Raw genomic sequence first — 24,514 nt, forward strand, 5'->3', positions numbered from 1 at the left:
GCTGCTGCAGCACCGAGCCACAGCAGACACATGGACTCCTGCAGGAGTCTGTCAGCAGGTGGAGACTCTGCTGCAGCACCTGCAGCCACCAGAGGGCGCTCCACGTCACATGACGTCATCAATGAGACGCGTCACAGCCGTGAGCCAGAGAGTCTGTGAAGGTTCTGATCCAACAACACTGCAGCTCAGTGTGGGCGTCAAACTCACAACCTGTTGATGAGCAGTGTGTCAGGATGTGTTCATGTACAACACAACACATGCTGACACACTGGACCCACAAACAGAACCAACACACTGGACCCACAAACAGAACCAACACACTGGACCCACACACAGAACCAACACACTGGACCCACACACAGAACCGACACACTGGACCCACAAACAGAACCAACACACTGGACCCACACACAGAACCAACACACTGGACCCACAAACAGGACCAACACACTGGACCCACACACAGAACCAACACACTGGACCCACACACAGAACCAACACACTGGACCCACAAACAGAACCAACACACTGGACCCACAAACAGGACCAACACACTGGACCCACAAACAGAACCAACACACTGGACCCACACACAGGACCAACACACTGGACCCACACACAGAACCAACACACTGGACCCACAAACAGAACCAACACACTGGACCCACAAACAGGACCAACACACTGGACCCACAAACAGAACCAACACACTGGACCCACACACAGGACCAACACACTGGACCCACAAACAGAACCAACACACTGGACCCACACACAGGACCAACACACTGGACCACTGTCTGAATTCTTGTGCAGATAAAAGTTTGCAGAAACACCTCTGATACACTGTGAGTCCAGAGGATGTGTGTGTGTGTGTGTGTGTGTGTGTGTGTGTGTGTGTGTGTGTGTGTGTGTGTGTGTGTGTGTGTGTGTGTGTGTGTGTGTGTGTGTGTGTGTGTGTGTGTGTGTGTGTGTGTGTGTCACAGGTCACAGTGTCTCATGCTCTTTGTCTTTCTGCTTGTTGTTTTCAGCCTGCAGACGGTCCAGAGGTTTGAGACTCTGTCCAGAGACGTTGGAGACGTGGGATCGATTCTCAGCTGGGGCGACTGCAGGTAGGAGACAACTGTGTGTTTGTGTGTGTCTGTGTTCAAAACAAAAATCAAACCGCTCGCGTCCATCAAACTTCGTCCGTTGCGTTTGTCGCTCGCTCGTGGAATTTGCGCCGTCGACTGATTGATCTGGATCCTGGACCAGGTTCTAACCCTCCTGGAGGAAGCACTGAGCAGGTAAGTCTGGTTGAGCTAGCTAGCTTGATGAAAGCTAGCTAGTGAGACTAGTTTCATTCTTTAGTTTTTTAGTAAACAAACAGACTGTGACAAACATCAGGTGTGACTGATGACACAGTTCAAACATGATCTATATATGATCTGTCTCTCTTCATTCTACCAGACAAAGATTTGACCATCAAGGTCCATGAGAGGGACAGGAGGGGGCGGGGCTTCAGCTCTCTCAGGTAAGATCACCCTCACAGACTGAGGCACTAACAGTGCACCGAGTACAAACATTATTATACATGAGTTTACTGTTTATGTTTTTTAAATCTCTGAATGTGTGAACATTTAAAAAGTGACAGATGATCCAGTGTAGCTTCACTGGAGACATCAGCTATGTGATGTTGGTCTGATGGTGTCAGTTAAATTGTTCTTGATGTGAGGAAGTTTAGAGGTATAAAGAAGGACTGGTGATATTAACTGAACTGATGTTTGGTGGCAGAGACGAGTTTTATACTGAGGAGGAAATGTAGTTTGGAGCTGTTCTTACAGTACAAACGCTTTATTTAGACATAATCTCTGCGTATAAAGCTGAACTCTGTGAAACAGCCTGTGAGGGAGCGAGCTGGCAGGGAGGAGGAGTCAAAGGTGGAGTTTTAAAAAATATGTATTTTATCAACCTGAAATCAAATTACAAAATGTGCATCGAAAGAATGAATAAAAACTGAAGACAATGAGGAACAAACGGTACATTACCAACTAATGTTCAGTGAAACAACGAGACGTTCAGTGTGTCAGTTTAAATGAGTTGTTCTGGATCAGTGACGCTACAGCTGACGCTGATCTGAAGCTGTGCTGAACACAGCTAGCTGTTAGCTTCTTCAGCTGCTCGCTCTCAGTCTCACTCAGCTCCCACGCTAGCAAAAACCTCCAAACCTCTGCAGACCAGAAACAATCTGTTCATTCTGATTAACATCATATTTTCTAACTTTTGTTTTCTGTCACCACAAACTGCAAGCTGTCTCTCTCCTCCTCGTTCTCCTCCTCCTTCTCCTTCTGCTCCTCCTCTTCCTCCTCCTGCTCCTCCTCCTCCTGCTCCTCCTCTTTCTCTTTCTCCTTCTGCTCCTCCTCTTTCTCTTCCTCCCCCTGCTCCTCCTCTTTCTCCTTCTCCTTCTGCTCCTCCTCTTCCTCCTCCTGCTCCTCCTCCTCCTGCTCCTCCTCTTTCTCTTTCTCCTTCTGCTCCTCCTCTTTCTCTTCCTCCTTCTGCTCCTCCTCTTTCTCCTCCTGCTCCTCCTCTTTCTCTTTCTCCTCCTCTTTCTCTTCCTCCTTCTGCTCCTCCTCTTTCTCTTCCTCCTTCTGCTCCTCCTCTTTCTCTTTCTCCTCCTCTTTCTCTTCCTCCTCCTGCTCCTCCTCTTTCTCTTCCTCCTTCTGCTCCTCCTCTTTCTCTTCCTCCTCCTGCTCCTCCTCTTTCTCTTCCTCCTTCCTCCTCTCAACATGTGAAGTGTTTCCTCGCTCTGATCGAGGGTCTGACGATGTTGTATAGATTTTAAAGCCCATTGAAGTGATGTGACTGATTTTGAGCTGTATAAATCAAACTGATTGATTGATTGATTGATTGATTGATTGATTGATTGATTGATTGATTGATTTATATAAATTGATTTGATTTGAAAAGGAGACACAGGAGCACACAGCTGATACAGTCTGCATGACGTCCAGTCTGTGAGTGAAGACAGTGAACACATCGTCTCACTGATACCAAATGATTCCAACAATCAACCAAAAGTTCGACAAGTTTCTTGTGCTGCAGTAAAATATCATGAAGAAATAAACGAACCATCTCAGCTCACAGTCCAGCAGTGTTGCACCTGTACAGTCAGAGTGGCCACTGTAGGGACGAGACGTCCCAGCAGCATCAACCTGAGATACCTCCACAGACATTATGACATTTTAAGATTAAAATGAGTTTGTAAAAAGAGCTGTGTACAGAAGTTAACAAAATGTTTGTGCCACAAATAGAAAGTAATGAAAGCCAACATGAGTGAATAAACATGATATGTGAAGCAAAGCTCAGCACTGATCTGTTAGCAGATGTGCATCAACAGTATGTTCAGTTAACTGTCCGTCCCCTGAGTGTCTGCACACTGCTGCTAACACGGGTTAGATACAGAGAATGAACAGGGACGGTATCAACCCAGAATAGACCTCATTAACTTCTGGTGCTGATCCGAACATAGGGACGGATCAGGGATTTCTTTCCCTCCTTCTTTATGATTTGAGATCAGATGATGGGGTCACTAAACTAAAACTGAACTGAAAATCTGGTTTTCAACCTTCTCTTCTATTTTTTTTTCAGTTTGGACCCTGAAACGACCTCAAACACAGAAGATCTCTTGCCAAACAGAGCTTTAAAGACTCTGTACACGTGCACACTGTCTCTGTTGAGCCACATTCTGTCTGAAGGTGTCATCAGTGTTTTGTCTTTAGCGCAGGCGTACTGCGCCTTCAGGTCATCCTCAGAAAGTAGTGCTCCTTCACGTCTGCCCAGACAGGCAGCGAGATGGACGGTGGCTCTATAACTGGAGACATGCAGCACCAGTGACAGAGCCGATGTGATGACTGAGAACGGGACGCTTAGTGACGGACCGATCGCTCCGGGGAGGATGAAGGGGATGACGATGCGGTTTTTCTCAGGTCGACCAAACTTATCATTGAGATACTCAACGCGTTTCCATACTCTGTCCTCTGGTTTCCTCAGAGTGCTGACGATGATGTTTGGGATCTTCTGCCCTCCAGCCTCCCTCATGGAGTTCCAGCTGTTGGGCAGCTTGTCAGGCTGATGTTTGCCATCAGGAATGTGACAGCCATCGTTTCCACAGGAGAAGACTCTGTCCTCAGGCTGTATTCTTCCTGTAGCAACACCGTACACTACGTCAGCAGAAATGGTGCAGTTCCAGGGAGAATACAGGAGCACATCTCTGATGGAGGGCAGCGGCAGGAGGCAGCGAGCCGGGAACATCGGCGCTTTGATCGCTCCGTGTGCCACAAAGATGATGTCGATGTCTTTGCAGTCCGTCTTTGTCTTTTCCTTATCGAGCTTCTCTTGCAGGAAATGAAAAATGTCAAAGATGGCCTCCGACTCTGAATTCTCTTGCAGCCATTGTTTACCTTCGTCATCCTGACACTGATTTATTGCAAACTGTACCAATTTTTGTTTTTCCTCAGAGCTCCTGTTTCTGCTTTCAATGATGTGCTTAACTTCTAACATCTCCAAAAAATGTGTCTGTAGGAGGAAAAGGGAAAAAGAGGCATCTAAGTCATTTTGTAAACATATTCAAAATATTTTTACCAGGAGCACTTGGGATGCAAAATGCCTTTGTGTGTGTGAGTTGTGTAGATTTCTTTCTGCACGGTATTTTATCTCAGATTCATAAGAGGCTCACCTGTAACAGTCATGGGATTTGGGACGAGTAACATAAAGTAGGAATTGTTTTGTCCTGTGAAAACGATCAGGTATGTTTCCATTTCAGATTCTCATTTATCTCAGAATATAGAGAATCTCTGGAACGTGTTTGAGTGATTATAGAGATCGATGGGATCTTTTAGTCTGTCATTAGTTGATGTGTATTTTCAGACTCACTGTATCATGTCCAGTTCATGCTTCATGTTTTCCATGGCTTTAGCCATCTCTGTCAGACTCAAACAGTAAAGGAAGGAAGAGTCATGAAGTCCTGTGGTGAAAGTGCAGTTTTGATGTGTTGTTATTCAGGCAATGTTTGATGTGTTTTCAAGGTACATTTAATTCAATATTTCTTTAGCTGCACGTCATGTGAATGCTGTGCTAGTCCAGGAGTCGTGACCTTTACAATCCAAACAGCCTTTTTTTCCCTTGATAAAAAAAACCTGTCTGGAGCTGCAAAACATATTTGTGTTTTATGATGAAGGTAACACCGCCTAGGAAGAAGAAGAAGAAGAAGAAGAAGAAGAAGAAGAAGAAGAAGAAGAAGAAGACAGCCTATAAAGATTATTAATAGGCCTAAATGAACGTTCATTTGTATTTTACATGATGTAACCCTGCAGGGAGCTACTTATACAGTACAGGGTAACTTTACATTTACATTTCAATAATGCCATGTTTTGGTGCATTTATGAAACATTATGAACTAACCCTATGTAGCCCCCATAAATTTAACATAATAGTATGATGATTTGAAGTGTTGTGGTTTTCCATGCAGTAGCGGATGAGCTTCCACAAGGTGGCGCAGAGTGCTCACCAATGGGTCTAAAATCAGCGGCAGAAATAAGGAAGAAGCAGGAAGTGGAAAAAAAAAAAAAAAACAAGCAAGATGAGCGCAGCTTTTTGTGAACAGCCGGAGTGAATATTAATATACTGTTTAAGTTTGAAATGATTGTTGTTTGAGGGGTCAGAGCTGTCCGGGATGATGTTGTGTGGCCAGAGGATTAAGGAGGACGACTAACTTTTGTGTTTTGATGACTTTTCTCCGGTGAGTGTGTGATGTTTTCAGTGCTAGCTTAACTTTGTTAGCTGGAGCTCATTTCATGAACCTGAGTGATGAAAAAAAACCAATCGGAGGAATGTGAGGTGTTTGGAAAAAATGCTTATCACTGTTGATTTTACGATATATGAGATACTGCCAGTAGAAATGACAGACTTTCAAGTTTTGTTTTCTTAAAAGTGTGTGTATTTGTGTTGTAACGAAGAGACATCAAAACGAGCTGCTAAGATCTACTGATGCTGCTAGTTTAAAGAATCAGTATGGACTCTAACTAAGGTAAACTGTATACACTGTGTACTATGCAGGTTGGTTTTTTATGGTTGACCTCTGAGAGGAGGCGACGGCGACTCGCAGTGGTTCCAGCAGGTGAGCAGCGGTCCAAGTGGATCGGACCACTGCAGCTCCAACTGGATTCCAGATAAGATTTGACAGAACATTAAAAGTTGCCCCTACATAACTGACCTGAGACTGAACTAACTACCAAGGAGACGAAGAGATTACAAACTTTTGACGGGACTAAGTTGAAGTTGAAAAAAGACATTCTCTTTCATGAGGAAGATCCCACGTTACAGTGGAGGTGATTTTGTTTTTGGTTATTCTAAGTACCCAGGTACAGTAATTTTACATTTGGCCAAATGAGGCATTTTGGTTAATGGTTTTATTGTGAACTTAGGGAGCTCTGAGTTAACAGAGGTACATTTGATTTCATCTGAAAGCATAGCATAGAGGATCAGCACTTATTGAGAGAGGTGTTCCTACTTTTTTGGTGAATAAATGCACCCTAATATTGTTTAAATGATACACTTGTGTTTTGCTTATTAATCCTCCAACTAGAACTTAGATTTGAGATATTGATGTCATACTATTCCTCAGACTAACCTCCCTTACTCTTAGTGTTACACCCACAAGAAATAGAAATAGAGCAGCAATACTGAACTATATATGCAGACATACTCAAGTCCTCCCTGTTTGTGGAAATGTAGAAAAATAAAAAAGTAGCTTCATTGATAATAAATAAAGTTTACAATGAAATCACAGATGTCTGTCAGTCAGTGCAATACAATAAGACATAACATAAAAATGCTATGATTTGATCCTGATAAAATATTGTGTGTAAATGACCAAAACCTGAATACTTTTGTGAAATAAAGTAAAAAGGAAACAGAGTCATATTTTCTTACCTGCCTCTAAACGTCACAAATTAGTTGTTGAGAAAATATCAAGGTCTGACCGTCAGCTTCGCCTTTCATTGTCATCATGAGGTGGAAACTAAATACTTTATGTTTTTCTATTGGCTGATTCAGAGCCAGGTGCTACAAAAGGTTAAACACTTGCAAATGAAAGTGAAACACAATCCAGAATATAGTGTGGTTTTCCCCGGGACTTCCGTTTGATCACAGTACAGTGACTTCAGTAACAAACATCACCAAACACAATGTGCTAATCTCTGACAACACATTCACTGACTGACATTAAATATGAGCATTCAGTGTTTCAAATGCTTCATTTTAAACCTGCAGCTCAGAGGCAGCTGTGAGGGAAACATTTCTCAATGTGTGAGGAGAAGACTGAAGTCTGTCTCACAGATCTGTAGCAGACTATAGGCAACAAATAACTATATTATAACGGATAAGGTCACTCACTCACTTCTGGACATCATAATTAATCAGTATATACATTAGGACTCAGGACACCTCTTCACATAGGACAAAATGTATTTAGTCTCAAGACTGATACTATAGTGGAGTCAGTATGCACTGACCCTAAGAGCTTATTTCATATACTCAAGCTTGTATAACCAGGTTCTTTATGGATAAAATGTTTATCAAAAGTGCAATCTGTAAGAATCTGAACAGAATTTTAGTTTGAAATATTTCAAAACTGAGCTAACATGACGAACAGAGTGAAGAAACAAGTGTTGTTGTCACATGTCTCTGTTCTGTTTTACTGAAGTTAGCATGCTAACAGCTAGCCTGCTAACAGCTAGCCTGCTAACAGCCCTCTGTCTCTCAGTCTGTAGCTTCAGTTCACTACTGAGTCTAATAACCAACAACATAAACTCATAAATGTGACGAAAGGAAATATTTTGACTCCTATTTTCATTATAAACAGAAAAAATCCAACCGTCCACCGTCTGAACTCAAGTTTGTGTCTCTGACTGAACTCAGACCAGTTTAATCTGCTCGTTAACTCGTTGTCAGACTCGCTTCATTCAGACTGGACTCAAACTGAGTCATCAGAACAGTTCTGGTTTGTCTCCACAGTCTCCTCTGGTTCGGTCCAAATGAATCCTCAGTTCACAGTAACATGTGAAGATATTCTGTCTCTCCACGCTGATGATGTCCGACTCTCTCTCTCTGTCCTCTCCTGATGTGTCTTCTGTCCCTGGAGTCATAGTCCTGGTCAGAGCTGCTGTAAATCACCTCTGTAGAGTAAATCACCTCTGTAGAGTAAGTCACCTCTGTAGTGTAAATCACCTCTGTAGAGTAAATCACCTCTGTGGTGTAAATCACGTCTGTAGAGTAAATCACCTCTGTGGTGTAAGTCACCTCTGTGGTGTAAATCACCTCTGTGGTGTAAATCACCTCTGTAGAGTAAATCACCTCTGTGGTGTAAATCACCTCTGTAGAGTAAATCACCTCTGTAGAGTAAATCGCCTCTGTGGTGTAAATCACCTCTGTAGAGTAAATCACCTCTGTAGAGTAAATCGCCTCTGTAGTGTAAATCACCTCTGTAGAGTAAATCACCTCTGTAGAGTGTCCTCTGTCCTCACACTGACCTCCGCCACTCTGAGTTCAGTCCCAGTCTGGTGTCCACATGGGTTTTCTGGGATGCTGCTGAGCCTCGTGGCCCGAGGTGACTCCCTCTTTGATCCGAGGTCACAGTCCAGTCACACTCTAGAACCACTGAATCCACGGCTAAATGAGCCATGAGCCAGTTAACTGACAGTGGTTAGCTACAGCCAAGGATACTTTGCAAAGAACAGCTGTAAGTCTTCTGGTGAGATGTTGTCTACTGTAGTTTGTTGGGACCCACAGATGATCCCTACCAGGCAAAGACCAGCTCGTGCCACAACTTTACGTGCACATGAAAGCATTCTGTATGAAGCTCTGTCTCTCTCCCTTCCTAGTGGACGCAGCAGTGGAAGAGGGACTGCAATTAGAACATATTGAAATGCAGTGTGATAATTCTCTGGAGAATCAGCTTCTCTCCCTACCCGACTTCTACCAGAGCGTGGAAAAAGACCAGTTCCCTCTGATGAGACGCCACACAAAAAGAATGATGAGTCTGTTTGGCTCAACATACATATGTGAGCAAACATTTTCTGTGTTAACTCTGAACAAAAGCAGATTGAGAACCAAAATGACCGACAGCCATTTCTGTGATGTCCTTCAAAAGTTCGGACATCCTTGCTCAACACTGTCAAGAACTCCAAAATCCTTCAATCATTACCCGCTGTTACGGTAAATTTGTTGTAGTAATTAAATTAATTATCAATCAGAGTTATAAACAGTTTAGCACCTTTTGATGAGACTGATTTAGTAAATGTGCTGTGTTCTCCCTTCTTCAAGGGTGGAGCCCCGAGCTGATCCAATGTAAATTGGATCATATTATTTATCACAATTAACAATTTTCCCTGATAATCATTAATTGTTACTGCCACCTCTCCACTGTAACTACACACACATATAATAACCAAAACACAAAAAGAATAACTGGTGTATAAATAAATACGAACAAACACTATGAGTAGACATATGGACACAATTCATAACTACAAAATACACAAAAAAATAAACTAGATGCATTCATTAATAAGCATGTGGAAGTAGAATATAAGTGAATGAACCTGCTCAGGATGAGAAATTGAGAATGAACACCACATTAGTTTCCTCCTTGTGACCCAGAGGTGAGCGACAGTTTGGCTGAAGGCCATCAGTCCTCAGTGTAGGATGGTTGTCATCAGCGTGGATCACACCACAGACAACAGAAACATCTTGTAGGATAAATTCCCCTCATACAATTCATCTGTGAGTTCCTGTAAACCACCTGGGTTATTTTTACTGAGCAGGCAAGTCACGTAACACACAGCTCAGCTGGACACTCCTGATGCCATCCAAAGATTATAAGGTCATAAAGTAGAGGAGTTTTTCAGGCACCCGGTGGTTGACAGGTGTGTTGAAATGTGTATCACTGAAACTGAAACAGAAAGTCACCACTCAGGATTCTCAGAGGCTTTTAAATATAATTTTAATATTTTGACAGAGAATCTGCAGCCGAGCCTCTCGATCAATAATGTTTAAATAAGGCACACTGTGATTCCAGACACATTCAGGTAACATGGATAATTAACAGCTGTATCACAGACTGACAGCAGATATGAGTCAGTATACAAGTGTATACAAGAGCATCACTCTGTGTGTCAGCGAACAGTTGCAGGGCCGACGGCTGCAGGACTGACGGCTGCAGGGCCGACGACTGCAGGACCGACAGGCTGCAGGGCCGACGACTGCAGGACCGACAGGCTGCAGGACCGACGGGCTGCAGGGCCGTCGGCTGCAGGACCGACAGGCTGCAGGACCGACAGGCTGCAGGGCCGACGACTGCAGGACCAACCCACAACAAATAACTACAGACTGAAACAGCTGTGAGTTAATGTAACTGAAGCTAAAACACATCCTGAACACTCAAACACATTTAAAGCTGCTCACAGTGACATTATGCTCGTACAAACATTGACTGTAAATCGGAGTCATTAAAGTGAAACGTACCAGACGATGTTTCAAAGTGGAGTAAAAGACCAAATCAAGCTGCATTCCCATGTTGAATATGAAACACGGCAAACAGATTCCTTGTCTGTAAAAAGCCTCCTGAGTAAAAACTGATCATCTGAAGGACAATCTGACGAGTTAAAAACCTGTTCGTTCAGGACGCTCGTCAGCTCAACACTTCGTCTTCCCTCACGATGAAAACACACCTGAATAATGTGAAACAGCAGGTCATGTGTGATGCGTTCAAAGGAACATGTGTTTTTCAGATGTTTCACGTGTGATGCATTCAAAGGCACATGTGTTTTTCAGATGTTTCTCATGATGCGTTCAAAGGCACATGTGTTTTCCAGACGTTTCTCAAGTATTTTTTCAGAATGGCTGTAATATCAAAATGGTTCAATATTTCTCTAAAAGTCATTAAAATGTTTGAAACTCAGTTCAAAATATAAAACCAAGAAAAACAACAAACGAGCGAGAACAGATCTGAACTCTTCAGACGGAGTCCACAGATGTTTATGTCTCTGCTGGTCTGATAATAAAGTGCTGTATGTTCAGGACTCGTCCTCTTCATCAGCAGCTTCTCTCTCACTGGAGGGTTGAAGACAACACAATGTTTTAATGTAGAAACACAGAATCAGTCGAGTCTCTCTGAGAAACACAAACACAGTTGAGAAAACTGTAAAAAGAGTCTGAATGAAAAAACCATCTTCAACACTGAAACACTCGAATGTCATTTTAAATCAGAGTGAGCTGGTTCAAGTCAAACAGCAGGTGTAGAGTCAGGAGACATTGTCAGCTCACCTTGCAGCTGTGTTCAGGGGCGAAGGTCACACCTTTCCCTGCTCGGTCCTGAGATCCACTGCTGCTGCCGCTCACCGAGTTCTTCCTCATGATACCTGAAGCACACACACAGTCACAGGTGACATCAACACTGTTACTACAAACTGTCTGGTTGTGTTCGTCCTGCAGGCTGCAGTGCCTCCTCTCACCTGCAGGGGGCAGCACGTCCAGTCTCTGCAGGCTGTTTTTGCGAGATGGAGGGTAGTTTCCGGTCTTGGAGAGGCGGCGTTGGCGTTGGTTTAACATGGCAGCTGGAGAGACGATGCCAGGGGGCGGGACTTTACCCATCCTCAGGTACAAGTCCTCAATCTCTCGCTTCTGACTGGCCTGCAGGTTGTGCACCTCTGCCAGGTGTCTGCGGTGAGAAAGAAAAGGGTGAAAAATGATTCATGTGAAGTCTTGTGTTCTCAGATCAGGATGAGATCTGTTCTCTCCTGCAGACTTGTTATTCTTATTTCAGTGCTGCTTTAAAAACTTAGTTAAAAGGAAATTGCATGAATATTATCAATTATTAAATAAGTTTCTTATGGACATAATTTAGTTACATGAATTAGTCACATATGAAGGTTGACTCTATGGGCAGCTGGCATGAAGAAGAATCTACTTGTTCATCATTAATATATTTCAGTGAGCAGAGAGAAATGTTCAATCTGCAGTAACAATATAGATTAGAAACGTTCTTCGTTGTCTGAGGTGAGTGTGACGAGTCGCAGAGCCTCATTATCAGCTGTTCATGTTGATCCTGTTTAACACGAGGAGCTGAACTGCAGGTGGCAGCAGAGAGCAAGGAGTCTCATCACCACAAGGAAGACAGCACACCTCTTCTTCATCTATCACCTGAGCTCAGTGTGTTTGTTACCCTGCGTCCGGTCCAACACATAGCATTTGACCCAGCCTGGACTGGACCGAGTGATTTAAAGCTTTATATCACTTTGACAACAATATGAAGTCTCCACAAAGAATGTTGGCAGCTAACGTTTCTGTTTCTGCTGAGAAATGATTTGACTGAAATACCTGATTCTGTCACCACAAACATGGCTGGACAATGTCTGTGCTGTCACACTGACAGATGTTAACTGGTCCCTCTCACCTGTAACTGGACACGGAGCCGAGCTACACCTGGTGACATGTGTAACCTTGAAGGACCAACTTTCTCTGGTTCAGACTGAATTCTAATGTGACCATCTGATCGTGTCAAAGACGTTGTCAGATGCTGATCATTCAAAGTTCGCTGTGTGTCACTTCATTCAACAAAATGAGCATTTTAAGTAAAACTATTTTCAATAAATCAACCAATCACCTTTCACGCAGCTGCTCTAGCTCCACCCACATCTCCTCGTTCTCGCTCTCTGATTCGTCAGAGCTGATGCAGGACGCGGAGCGGCTCCATGATTGACCGGGGCTGCCGGTCATCCCCTCCCACAGGCTGACGCTCAGCCTCCGGCTGCTCCTCCTCTTCTTCTCCTCCTCTTCCTCCTCTTCTCTCCTCCTCCTCTCCTCTTCGTCCTGTCCTCCAGGGTTGTCACAGTAACCCAGAAGTTGTCCAGTTGGGGATACGGTCACTGAGCTGATGCTGCTCTCTGATTCGCTCTGGTCCTCTGTGCTGCACTCTGAGCTCTCTGATTGGTCCTGTCTGGATGGAGGCGGAGAGTGTGCAGTGGGTGTGGCCTGACACAGGGGGCGTGGCTCTTGGCTAGGAACAGGAGGTGTGTCTTTAGAGGGCGTCACCTTGAAACGGCCGACGGTGAAGATGGAAGTTTTCCTCACTGAAAGAGGGACAGAAGTTTGTATTAGCTTAGCATTAGCTAACACAGGAACTACCTAGCTAATGTTTAGCCTGAGGCCAGACATTAGCTAACATTAATCTGAAAACTAGTTGTTAGCTAACACATTAACGCAGCTAACGTTGTTGTTATGTTAGTGTTTTGTTATGAAGGTTGCAGGAGGCTCGAACAGTGAAGATGTCTAGACGGACTGAAGTGAACCCAGGTGGACTGACAGACAGGTGGGTCTTACCTTCCTGTATGGGGGACAGTCTGGGTGACGGGGAGATAGTGGAGGACACCTGGATGAGAGGAAGAACATCGTCATCACCAGAGAGACAGATTATAACACCTAAAGATCTTTATTACTGCTGTTTGGATCTTTTCCTGATGTCCTCACGATGAAATTAATAAAATCAACTTTAGTTTAAATTAAATGAAAAGAATAAAAATGTAAAGAAATAATAAATGTGTTTGTGTCTCACTCTGTTGTGAGGAGTGGAGACAGGAGGCGGTGAGGAGGTGGATGGGTCAGAGAGCGCTCCTCTATGACTGGGAGCACTGGACAGACTGGGAGCACTGGTCAGACTGGGAGCTGAGATGGTCTCTGAGCCTGTGAACCACATCAGTGATCAGTAAGTCGGTTCAGTGATGTCAGTGATGTGATGTCACTGTGATGTCAGCAGGGACTCACCATGAGGGGGCGGTGCTGAGCCGACCTTCAGCTGAGCAGAGCTGTGAGGCTGAAATGAACAAATGAAGAAATGGTCATTTATTAATTAATTAACTTTTCCAGCCAGATGTTAACCAGATGTTAGCTCATAAATTAGCCCAACTAACATTGGCCTGGAAACCAGATGTTAGCTCACAACATGTGTTGTAACAGAAGCTCACCTGTCCCTGAGGTGTGTCTGGAGTCCGGCTGGGCGGCGCACCCTGCTGACTCTCGGGGACGGAGCCTGTCTGAGGGGTGGGAGGGCGGTAGGAGGCGAAGGGAGGGGAGAAGGAGGCTTGACTTAGAGGATAGAGCTTTGAGCTCAGGGCGGGAGACATGGGGGGAGAGAGGGAAGCCTGGGGGGAGGGGAACGGGGGAGACAAGGCCTGGGGATGGAAGCCCTGGTTGGGGGTCCCTGTTGGGGGCATGAGGGAGTGGGCCACACTCATGGCCAGAGAGAGAACGTTGGCCAGAGAGAAGAGAGGCTGGTCAGGGGGAGGCCAGTGAGGAGGAGGCGGAGGAAGAGGAGGAGGAGGAGGGGGAGGGGGAGGAGCTGAGGCAGGGGACGAGGGCGTGAGGAGGGAGGGGTTGCTGTGGATTTGGGGGAGGCCGGTGGAGGCAGTCTGGGTGGGGTAGGGGGCAGTGTAGGGGGAGTTGGGGGGAGACGGGAGGTGATACTGGGGAAGAGGGGCAGAGTCTGGGTGGGAGTAATGGAGCAGGTATGAGGGAGGCTGATGGGAGGAAGCTGGAGAGAGACAGGGAGGAGGGGAGAGATTACCAACAGGGAGAATCTCTCTCCAGCTGTGACATAAATTTAGTAACGTGGCTGTAAAATGATCAAATCAACACTGTTAAATTCATCGATATGCAGACGATTCTGTCTTTTATACCAAGGATTAACTTTTTAACTGACAGGACCCACACATCATTAGCATAGCTTAGCACAAAGACTGTAAGCAGTGGGAAACTGCTAGCTTAGCATCATCAAAAGAAAGGTTTTCAAGTTTTTGCTTTTAATCATTATTGGTGCAAAACATGTAATTAATTTACTTAAGCACTGCAGTTAAGTACAATTCTGAGGTACTTCACTAGATTATTTCCATAATCTGCTACTTTATCCTTCCGTTCAACATTTGGAGGATAATATTGTACTTTTACTTCACTACATTTATTAAATATCTTCAGTTACTAGTTACTTTACAGATTACATGCTGCATCATATTAAATTACCTTATTTTATTTGAAATCGGATATAAAACAGTAATCCATATAATCAGCAACTGTGACTACCAGACACTCGTCCATGTGTACATGTAAATATTGAGTCATTTTAATCTTCCTTGTAATTTTGTTGTATCATGACAGCAACAAAACATAGAAATGAATGAGTAATCTACCTGTTACGCCTGTCATTGTTGTGCTAAGCTCGGCTAAACACACCCTGAATGAAACAGATGTACCTGGACCTGAAACTGAAATATCTGGACCAAAATATTAAAGTGTTGATAAAATTCAAAGAGAGTTGAATAAGAACAGCAGAGGTCCGAGGACTCTTCCCTGAGGGACGCCACAATTGGACAGGACACCATGTTGATACAGTGTTCACGTACCTGAAGAGGTGTGAAACGACTGTGACCTCAGGGATCTGACGGAGGGTGTGGCCTCAGGGTCGATGTGGAAGTCTACACCCTTCATGGGGGAGGAGTCAGCATCTGCAATGTCTGATTGGAAGACACATAAATGAATCAATGAGGCCAGCTGAGGAGGATAAAGGCTGTGTCAACACAAGTTTCCTCTGTGTTTTAAAGAAGTTCTATGTTCACATGACAAATGATCCTGAGACACAACTGAAGACACTGTAGGACACAGGCGGCGTAACAACCAAACACCACAGAATGAGACGGAAGTCCTCCAGCCGTCATGTACTGAGGAGCGTCAGCAGCACAAACACAGCCGGCAGACATTGTTCTTGTCAGGCTGAAACACGACACATACACACAGAGTGAAGCGAGTACATGTACAAAAACCGTTGTCGTGTCGACCCTTCGTTATAAAATGCATCTAAAAACTGACACACCAGTCACGTGATAATAACATTAAAGTTATGTTGCAATTTTCAAGACGTTTTGCAAAGTAAACAACTAAAAACATGAAACCAAGATAACAAAGCTCATTTCAGGAGATCCACATGTGTGTGCTGAGGGACAGGAAAGTGTTTCATATCAGTACTACTGTCACCTTTACTCCTCATTAACCTTCTTAACCATTTTTTTTTTTTAATATTGAAGGATCCTCCGTCTTTTCTCACCAGGAAGTGAAGACGAGGACAGAGTCCTGGAGAGGCTTTGGACCGGCAGGTTCCCCTGAAGAAACAAAATAAATGAATAAAATAAAAAAAATCTTCAGCCTGTTGGAAATGAAATGTTTTGACACTCGACATATAAAACTGCATTGATCATTTAAGAATGTATTTTTAATCTAAAACTCTTCCTCTCTGGTGTCAGTTTTCTCAAAGTGGTTCAATAACAAAATGAGACATTTGAAGACGAATTGGACGAAACATTTTTGTCTTTTCTGATGTTTGTCTTCACAAACACACCGTGGCCTCGGGCGGCATGGAGGCGGTCAGGTGAGATAACCTGTCCATGTTGGCTGGCTGCTGTTGTTGCATCATAGACTCCGCCCTCTCGATGATGTCATACATGCGGAGGATGAATCCTTCTCGCTCTGATGGCAGGATGAAGTCTCTGTGGATCTGAACACAGCCACAGTTCAGACATGTGAGTTAATATAAAGTGAATTCTTCAGAGCTGAACAGCGTCCAGTCGTCAGCGCATCAGCGTGGATCCCTACTACAACACTGATCCAGGAACAGATCATATATTGGAGGGAAGAATCCAGTCGTCATGTGAGTGAAGAGAACTGCAGTCACAACAGAAATGAACTGGTCCGCTCTCTGATTGGCTGCTGGACTCACCATCACTGAGGCGATGTCCTCTGGATTGTCTCCATCAAGGTCAAACTTAAAGGTCACCATTTTACTGTTGTGAGTCTGCAGCTGACACTCCACCACCCGGTCCCCCAGGTCTGACACCTGAACGCACCACACACACACACACACACACACACACACAGTTACACACGCAGTTACACACACAGTTATACATCATATATGAACATAGCGCTGACAGAGACTCAGGTGTTCACCCCTGTGATCTTCAGACGAGCCCTTGCTCTCCTCCTGAGCTGCTTCGTCGCCGTCCGCTTGGTTACGTCCTTGTTGCCCTTGTCTGATTGGCCGTCAGTGCCGTCACTCAGACCTGAGGTCACATCAGAGGCGTAGCTGCAAACAACAGTTTTATAAAGTGAGAACCTTATGGTCATATCGATGATGAACATCCTCAAAAGTCTTGAACAAACATGTATATCTGTGTGTTACCTGTCGACAGGTGATGAGAAGCCACAGACTGATCCAGGAGATGGTCGTTCTGCATTGTGAGACACGGCGATGCTCTGGAGACGACACAAACAGATCAGTTCTACCTGATTCAACCATCGGAAGGTTGCTGGTTCGATTCCCCTGGTGTGCATGTCAATGGGCGAGATACTGAAGCCCAAACTGCCCCTGACGTGCTGGTTGCTTTGGACAAAACATCTGCTAAAAGCCCTAAATGTGAGTGAAGTCTCTTCTACTGTAGCCCCGCCCCTGTCTCTACCTGCTGCGGCCACTTCTATAGCCCTGCCCCTGTATCTATATAGACACACCCATATCCATAATATAGCCACGCCCCCTGCTCACCTTGGGGAAACGCAGCACCGGGAGGGGCGGACCTCTGGAGGGAGTGCGGACCAGAGGGCGAGGAGCAGCCACGGGTCGAGGGGTTTCCTGAGCCACCTGAGCAGGGCCAGGGATAGAGGAGAGGGGGGCGGGGTTTGTAACGAGAGGGGGTGGGGCTTCAATCTCTGGGACACCTGAGGAGCTGTCAATCTCACAGTCCGCTGCCATGACAACCAGAGGAGACAGAAACATAAAAAAATATAATTATCATAAAACATTTGTAAAAATGAATGTTAAATTAAACACTGATAATAAACATTGTGATTAAACAACAATATAATAAACATAAATCATTACTGACACAAATATATAACAAATACATAAATATGAAGAATGATCCTCACATGCAGCCGGGGAGTGGGAGGTGGGTTTGGACGTCTTGTCATCCTCCTCGTCTCCGTCTCCTTCCGTCCTGCTGGAGACGCTGCTGATCCCAGAATCCACTGGGCTGCTGCTCAATGACAGCGTCGATGATGTTACTGGGGGCGGGGTTTGCATCCAGGCGGGGGCGGATGCTGAAGCAGCAGCTGCGTCCGGCTGTGAGCAGAAAGAATGTTCATCTGAATGGAAACTTTAAAATCCTGATAAATAATACAATTAAATATCTTAAATGTATAATGTTGTTATAATATTGTAAATGATCAGGAGATCAGTGACATAATCAATTAAACATCAGGATCATCAGATGAGACGTCAGACGGAAACCTGAGTCATGTTTCTGGTTCTTCACAGAAACACGTGATGACCGATTTTGAGTGAAGTGAAAATGTTTTTAAATGTTTTAAGCGATTATTGTTACTATTATTAATTGTGAAAGAACGCAGTGAGTTATTTTAACTTCAACTTATTCATACATTTCTGAAAATAATTTACAACACTGGCAGAATTTTTAACCCAAAGAAAATAAGATGTAAACAAATTAGATGGGCTCCATGATCTTCGCTCTGGCGCCCCCAGAGGACAAACTGAGAGTAGATGAATGATCAGGGTGTAATGAACTCTGCAGCCTGTAGGGGGCAGCAGTCTGGACCACATGCTGACTGGTTCAGTGTTTCTATTGGACCAAAAGATTTCTAGTATCCCTCCATGATGATTCATGTAAACGAGACTATCCAAAAATATCCAAAATATAAAACTTTATTCAAACGTTCCTCACTGAGACGTCTCAGCACTCAGAAAATCATCTGGTTGGAATAAAGCAGAGAATCATTTTATTCTAATCTATTTATCTTCTGTTACTTAGTGCACCATCCTGCCCCAATACACCTATGTACACCTCCCAAAGGACATTACTGCAGGACGCCTTCACCAGAACTGTGACATTTCTAATTCTACAATTCCATTTTATCCAGTTATCTTCCTTCTCTCCCCAATACAATTGTCTTTTTATAACTATTAAAGTTATGAGTAAATACACCTTTACATTGTAGCAGTGGACTGAGTTTATTCAGGCAGGGTTTATCACAGTACACAACAAGCAGGATCATTTTAAGTTACCCACGTGGCAACTTCATTTATCAGTGGGCTGATTTTATCCGCCAATATTAGTCTATCACAGATATATCGTATTGGTGTATATATTGTCCGATATGCACCGATATTATTTAAAAAGTATAATGCAGAAGACAGGCTTGGGGAATATTAAAATTGGAGTAATGACACAGTTTGTCCAGCAGAGTGCACTTCGATGGGGATAAAACAGCTGGTGTGAAATGTAACAGCTGCCTCACTAATAAACTATAAACCAGCACAACAATGACAGTTACCAACATAACACAGCCATGTTCTGAACAGACACACTGAAAACACTGACTAAAAGGAACACTTTAGTTTTAGAACATAGATAACAAACTTTTGTTGATCAGGTAATTTTTCGTTTTTATACAAACACACCTGATTGGCTCCCTTCCCAGAAGCAGATGTGCCTGTAGCAGCTGAGGGCTTCTGATTGGCTGTTTCCGGTGGTTGGGCGGCGGGGTCGGGCTCCTCCTCCAGCAGGCGACGCCGTTTGTCCCGCTGACGCTTTATGGCCGTCACTCTGTGCCTGATCGCTTTGGCAACCAGCTTATAGTCCGCCTCACACAGGAAGCCCAGCACCACCTGGGAGACAGAGAGGGAGAGACAGGTGAGCCTGCCAGCTGACGATGTCACCAGCATGATGTCATGAGTGCAGCGGTGCAGGTACCATCTCCTGGGCCACCTCCTCAGGGACGTCTTTGTAGAGCTCGAACAGGAACTCGATAGCGTTGTTGTCTTTGTATTTCCCGTGTAGCTTCTTGTTGTGGTCCATCCGGAGCCAGAGCTTCAGCGCCGCCTTCGAGCCGTCATCGTCTTCCGCCAGGTCCACGTTCACCCCGAGCTGCTCCTGAAAGAACCGGTGGTCCAGCAGGTCCTGAACCGTGAACCTGCAGGAGGAGACGAGGAAATATGGACATGTGTTGCAGCTATATGTTGTCTGTTATCATTATTAGTTTTTAAATAAGTCTTTTTGTTTAATGTGTCAGACTTCATTTAACAGGTGAAGAAGAAACATCCCTGAAGACAACAGCGAGATAAAATCTGACCTGAGCTCTGCTCTGCTGCTAAGTTCATCTAATCTAAAACTATTTATCAGTGACAGTGAAATTTGCCAGAAAAGTATCCACTATACCCTGAGCTAATGTTGCTAATGCTAACTGCAATGCACTGTGATTGGTCAGTTACCTCTCGCTGCTGCTGGTCCGTATGCAGCCTTCGATGATCTCCTTCAGCTCTGGGACTTTGACTTTGGCGAAACTGTCTGGTTTGATCCCCTGAGAGACAAACAGGCAGTCAAATGTCTGAACAGAAACAGGAAGTGGACGGCGTTCAGGGGGCGGAGTCTTACGCTTGTGACTTTGCGGTAGATCTGGGCGGCGTTCTGACACTCGGAGTATGGATACTCGGACGTCGCCATCTCCAGGATGCACATGCCGAAGGCGTAGACGTCCACGGCCTCGTTGTACTTCTCCTCGTACATCTCTGGAGCCATGAACTCTGGGGTCCCTGAACGCATCGTGAGTTAACAATGTGGTCATCTAACGCTGACTCAGCAGGTTTTTGGATTTGATGAAAAGTATGAATTTCCAAATTAAATGACTTGTCATGAACACTTCTGACCCTGCTGGCTCTCTGTGCACGCTGTGTTCTTACCGATGACGCTCTTGGCGAACGAGGCCTTCTTGAGCGTGGCGAGGCCCAGGTCTCCAATCTTGACGGAGGCGGTGGGTCCGGTGATGAAGACGTTGTCACACTTGAGGTCCCGATGCAGGATGGGGGGGCAGCGCGAGTGCAGGAACTGAAGACCCTTCAAGATCTGAAAGCTCCAACGCTGCAGCAGCTTCAGCTTCATCTGACGGAACCTGCGCAGGTACCTGAAGAACACACAGGCCTGTTCACACCTGGTATCAACATCCAGCCTGAGGGATCTATTCAGGTCGTACAGGGGAGATCTCCCCTCAGACGCAGTGATGACACAGAGCTGATCCCAACACCACCAGACTCCATTAACAAAGGACGTGATTTTAAGAGTCGTTGAGTTAAAACAAACTTTGTTACATTGTGAAACTCAAACAATTCAACATTAGATTTACACAGTTTATGAAGAAGAAACATTTTATTGATCTAAACAGTAACTAATATAGGCTACTTAGTACCTTTCAAATACGTAACTGAAGACAAATATAAATATTACAGATGGACTCTGAGGACCAGGTCCTGTCTGATCCCACTGACTCACGTCTTGAGGGTCCCGGACGTCATGAGCTCCGTCACCAGGATGGTGCACTTGTGGCCCCTCAGTGTCGACTTCCAGGAGTCGAAGAATCGGACGATGTTTGGATGCTGCAGAGCTTTCAGCATCTCCACCTCCTCATTGAACCTGTGACGCTCCGCCTTGTTCAGGCGGTGAGTCTGAGGGTCAAAGGTCAACGATGAACCAGTTAGTTCATGAACACATGGAACAGCTGAAGACCAGACAGACAGACAGCTGATGAAGATCTGCTGACATGAAAACACACACGTGTCAAATTACTGCAGAGCATAATGGGAAATCAGCAGACACACACACACACACACACACACACACAGTCTGAGTCTGTGTGTTTGATCCGACCAATCAGAGAGCTGACTGAGTCGTGACAGTCCTCATCAACCAGTCCTGTCCCAGTGAACTCTGGGAAACTTCTACTTCAAGTGGCAAGTCCACCAGTATGTGTGTGTGTGTGTGTGTGTGTGTGTGTGTGTGTGTGTGTGTGTGTGTGCTGTAATCAACATCAACCAGCAGCCGTCTGTCCGATCAGATAGTGTGTGTACAGTACAACAAACTGCTGAGTCAGCACTAACACTTTATCACACACACGCACACACACACACACACCCACACACACACACAGTGAATGAGGTCAAGGGTCAGCTCCGTCTGGACTTCCTGTTGTGTGTTTGTGGTTCTCATATATTTCTTGAAAGAAACTTCAGATTCTGTCCTCCTAAGAACACGTGAGTGTGTGTGTGTGTGTGTGTGTGTGTGTGTGTGTGTGTGTGTGTGTGTGTGTGTTTAATATTGACAGAGTCATAAAGTCATCTCCTGTCACTCCACTTTGTCCTTCTGAGCCAATCAGAGCTCAGCGTCAGGTCCAATAAAACTATAAAGTGAGAGTGAGTGCAGACATTTGTTCATCTGAAGTCATTCTTCTTCATGTGTTCCGATGTTCCGTCTATAAATAAAACTTCTGATTGTTTCATTAAAGAATCTGCTGGATTCTACAGTAAAACTACAAAATCATAAAATGGTTGAGACGTTTTATTATTTATCATCTTACACATTATGAATATTATCTTTGAAAGGTTCTGAATGCACTTCCTGTCTGTGGTCCATGTTCCTCCGTCGCCCTTTAATCTGCTCAGTCACCACAACAACAGAGCGTTACCGTGACGACCAGGCTGACTTTAATTAAAAGGTTATTAAGATCACCCGCGTCAGTCGGCTCGTATCAACACTGAGTCAGGGTGGTCTCTCTCCACCAGACTGGACGACAAGTTTAACAAGTCCAGATATGACGAGCACTCAGTGTGTGTGTGTGTGTGTGTGTGTGTGTGTGTTGTGTACCTGCAGCTCACACCAGGCCACCTCCACCGTGGTCTCGGTGTCGAGGCCTCTGTAAACCGTCTTGAAGGATCCTCGTCCAATCTCGATGTTGAACTTGAGGAATCGTCCATCGGGCGACGAGGCCACCGCCTGAGTCTCCTCCTCGTCGCGCTCCTCCTCCATCTGTTGCCATGGTAACACCACGCTGCCGGAGTCCGAGAGAGCGGCCGTCGTCTCCTCCCCCGAGTCTGAGCTCATGTCCCGATTTGCCGGTGGACTCGCGGCAGGCTCTGATTGGACGTCCTCTGAGGTTGACATTGTAACAGGAGGAAGAGGAGGAGGACTAAACTCCTCTTTTTCTTCTTCAGGTCTTTTGTTGATGTGGTGGTCAGGGGGGCGGGGCAACATCCTGCTCAAACTCTCTTCCTCTTCCTCAGTCGGACGGGCTCCACCTTCATAGTGAAATCAGAGGAGTGGGAGGAGCTGCCAGAGGTCTAATCCAATCATTGCTTCATGTGTTCACGTCTTCATCCTGGTCCCTCAGAGATGGCCGAGACTTTGAACCTAGTAACAAACAACTGGTGTGAGAAGGTCTGAGCAGCTTCTGTCCATGTTGATCTGGACCGAGGCTCGAGTTGGATCTGGACCGAGGCTCGGGTTGGATCTGGACCGAGGCTCGGGTTGGATCTGGACCGAGGCTCGGGTTGGATCTGGACCGAGGCTCGGGTTGGATCTGGACCGAGGCTCGGGTTGGATCTACAGGCTGTTTAAAATCTAAAGTATCATCACATGAACCTGGAAACACTTCAGAGTAAGATCACAACCTGATCTGAGATCAGATTTACACTCTTTATTCAGCTGAAGACTGAAGCTGGGCTGCATGTCCAGGCTGTAAATCTGGTCTGAGATCAGTTAGTGATGTGTTCTCTGCTGCAGACTGTGATCACAGCAGACGAGCTGATGGAGACGTCTGATGTTCAAATCAAGTCTCAGCTGCTTCAGTTGTTCAGCAGAATGCTGCAGTTTTACTGTGAAGCTCCAGAACTGTTCTGTGGACGACGACACGTTAATAAGTGACCTTTGTTTTCATGTAGATTCATTCAGTGTTTATTACTGTTCTTCTTTCCATTATATTCTATATGTTTATACTTTGTTGCAAATTCTTCTCTTCTTGTGTATTTAAATCATCTGCTGCTGATCGTTCAGCACTCTGTTCTGTTCTGTGACAATAATAACATGTTAATAATTAAAGTTTATTATCATTATCTTTACTAAATCATTAATGAATTATGTCACTTATATCTGTCTTTTATATCTGCTTTACTCAACTCAACACAAGAGGTTTGTACTGTTTACATTATATTATATTATGTTACATTACACTACATAACACAAAGTAATATTACATTATATCATATATTATTATACTGTGTGTGTGTGTGTGTGTGTGTGTGTGTGTGTGTGTGTATACTCACTGTGTGTTCTGCAGCAGGTCAGTTCACGAGACCAGAACAGAGACCAGTCCCCCCGCAGAGGATTCTTCTAGTCCAGGTTCCAGCAGGGTCCTGAACTCTGAGAGTCTCCACAGAGTGAGACCTCCCCGCTTCACTTCCGGCGGTCAAAAACCCACAAAGAAGAGAATAAACGTCTTCTTCTGCTGCTGCTGCTTCACACTGTGCATGTCCTCGGGACGC

The 24,514-nt window shown here is 44.9% G+C and overlaps 1 protein-coding gene across 2 annotated transcripts; it reads right to left on the reverse strand.

Annotated features, from left to right (window-relative positions):
* Positions 1–10,022: 10,022 nt before the first annotated feature.
* On the reverse strand, positions 10,023–24,506 carry LOC119013316 (serine/threonine-protein kinase WNK4-like). Of its 2 annotated transcripts, none has more exons than XM_037087728.1 (24): positions 24,296–24,506; positions 22,842–23,384; positions 21,474–21,646; positions 20,888–21,108; positions 20,583–20,740; positions 20,420–20,508; positions 19,902–20,121; positions 19,610–19,816; positions 18,061–18,253; positions 17,678–17,877; positions 17,318–17,391; positions 17,086–17,221; positions 16,856–16,972; positions 16,478–16,633; positions 16,187–16,241; positions 15,489–15,599; positions 14,058–14,623; positions 13,858–13,906; positions 13,649–13,776; positions 13,417–13,465; positions 12,701–13,166; positions 11,550–11,755; positions 11,362–11,456; positions 10,023–11,208 (listed from the first exon to the last, which is right to left on the reverse strand). In XM_037087728.1, exons 2-24 carry the CDS (start codon positions 23,226–23,228, stop codon positions 11,176–11,178), a joined length of 4,089 nt encoding a protein of 1,362 aa, XP_036943623.1. In that variant the 5' UTR covers positions 23,229–23,384; positions 24,296–24,506; the 3' UTR covers positions 10,023–11,175. The 2 variants fall into 2 exon arrangements, with proteins under 2 accessions (XP_036943623.1, XP_036943624.1); XM_037087729.1 differs by having other exon boundaries at positions 10,023–11,148; positions 24,296–24,505.
* Between the last annotated feature and the right edge of the window lie 8 nt (positions 24,507–24,514).

Source organism: Acanthopagrus latus, chromosome 23 (genome assembly GCF_904848185.1).
Source record: "Acanthopagrus latus isolate v.2019 chromosome 23, fAcaLat1.1, whole genome shotgun sequence".
Lineage (NCBI taxonomy): Eukaryota > Metazoa > Chordata > Actinopteri > Spariformes > Sparidae > Acanthopagrus > Acanthopagrus latus.

Bases quoted from the DNA above. Each gene is read 5' to 3' on its own strand.
- LOC119013316 (XM_037087728.1), bottom strand. From the start codon at position 23,228: ATGTTGCCCCGCCCCCCTGACCACCACATCAACAAAAGACCTGAAGAA. The intron at 20,509-20,582 runs GTAAGACTCCGC...TTTGTCTCTCAG, and splicing joins TCTACCGCAAAGTCACAAGC to GGGATCAAACCAGACAGTTT. The intron at 13,777-13,857 runs GTGAGTCCCTGC...TGTGGTTCACAG, and splicing joins CTCAGCACCGCCCCCTCATG to GCTCAGAGACCATCTCAGCT.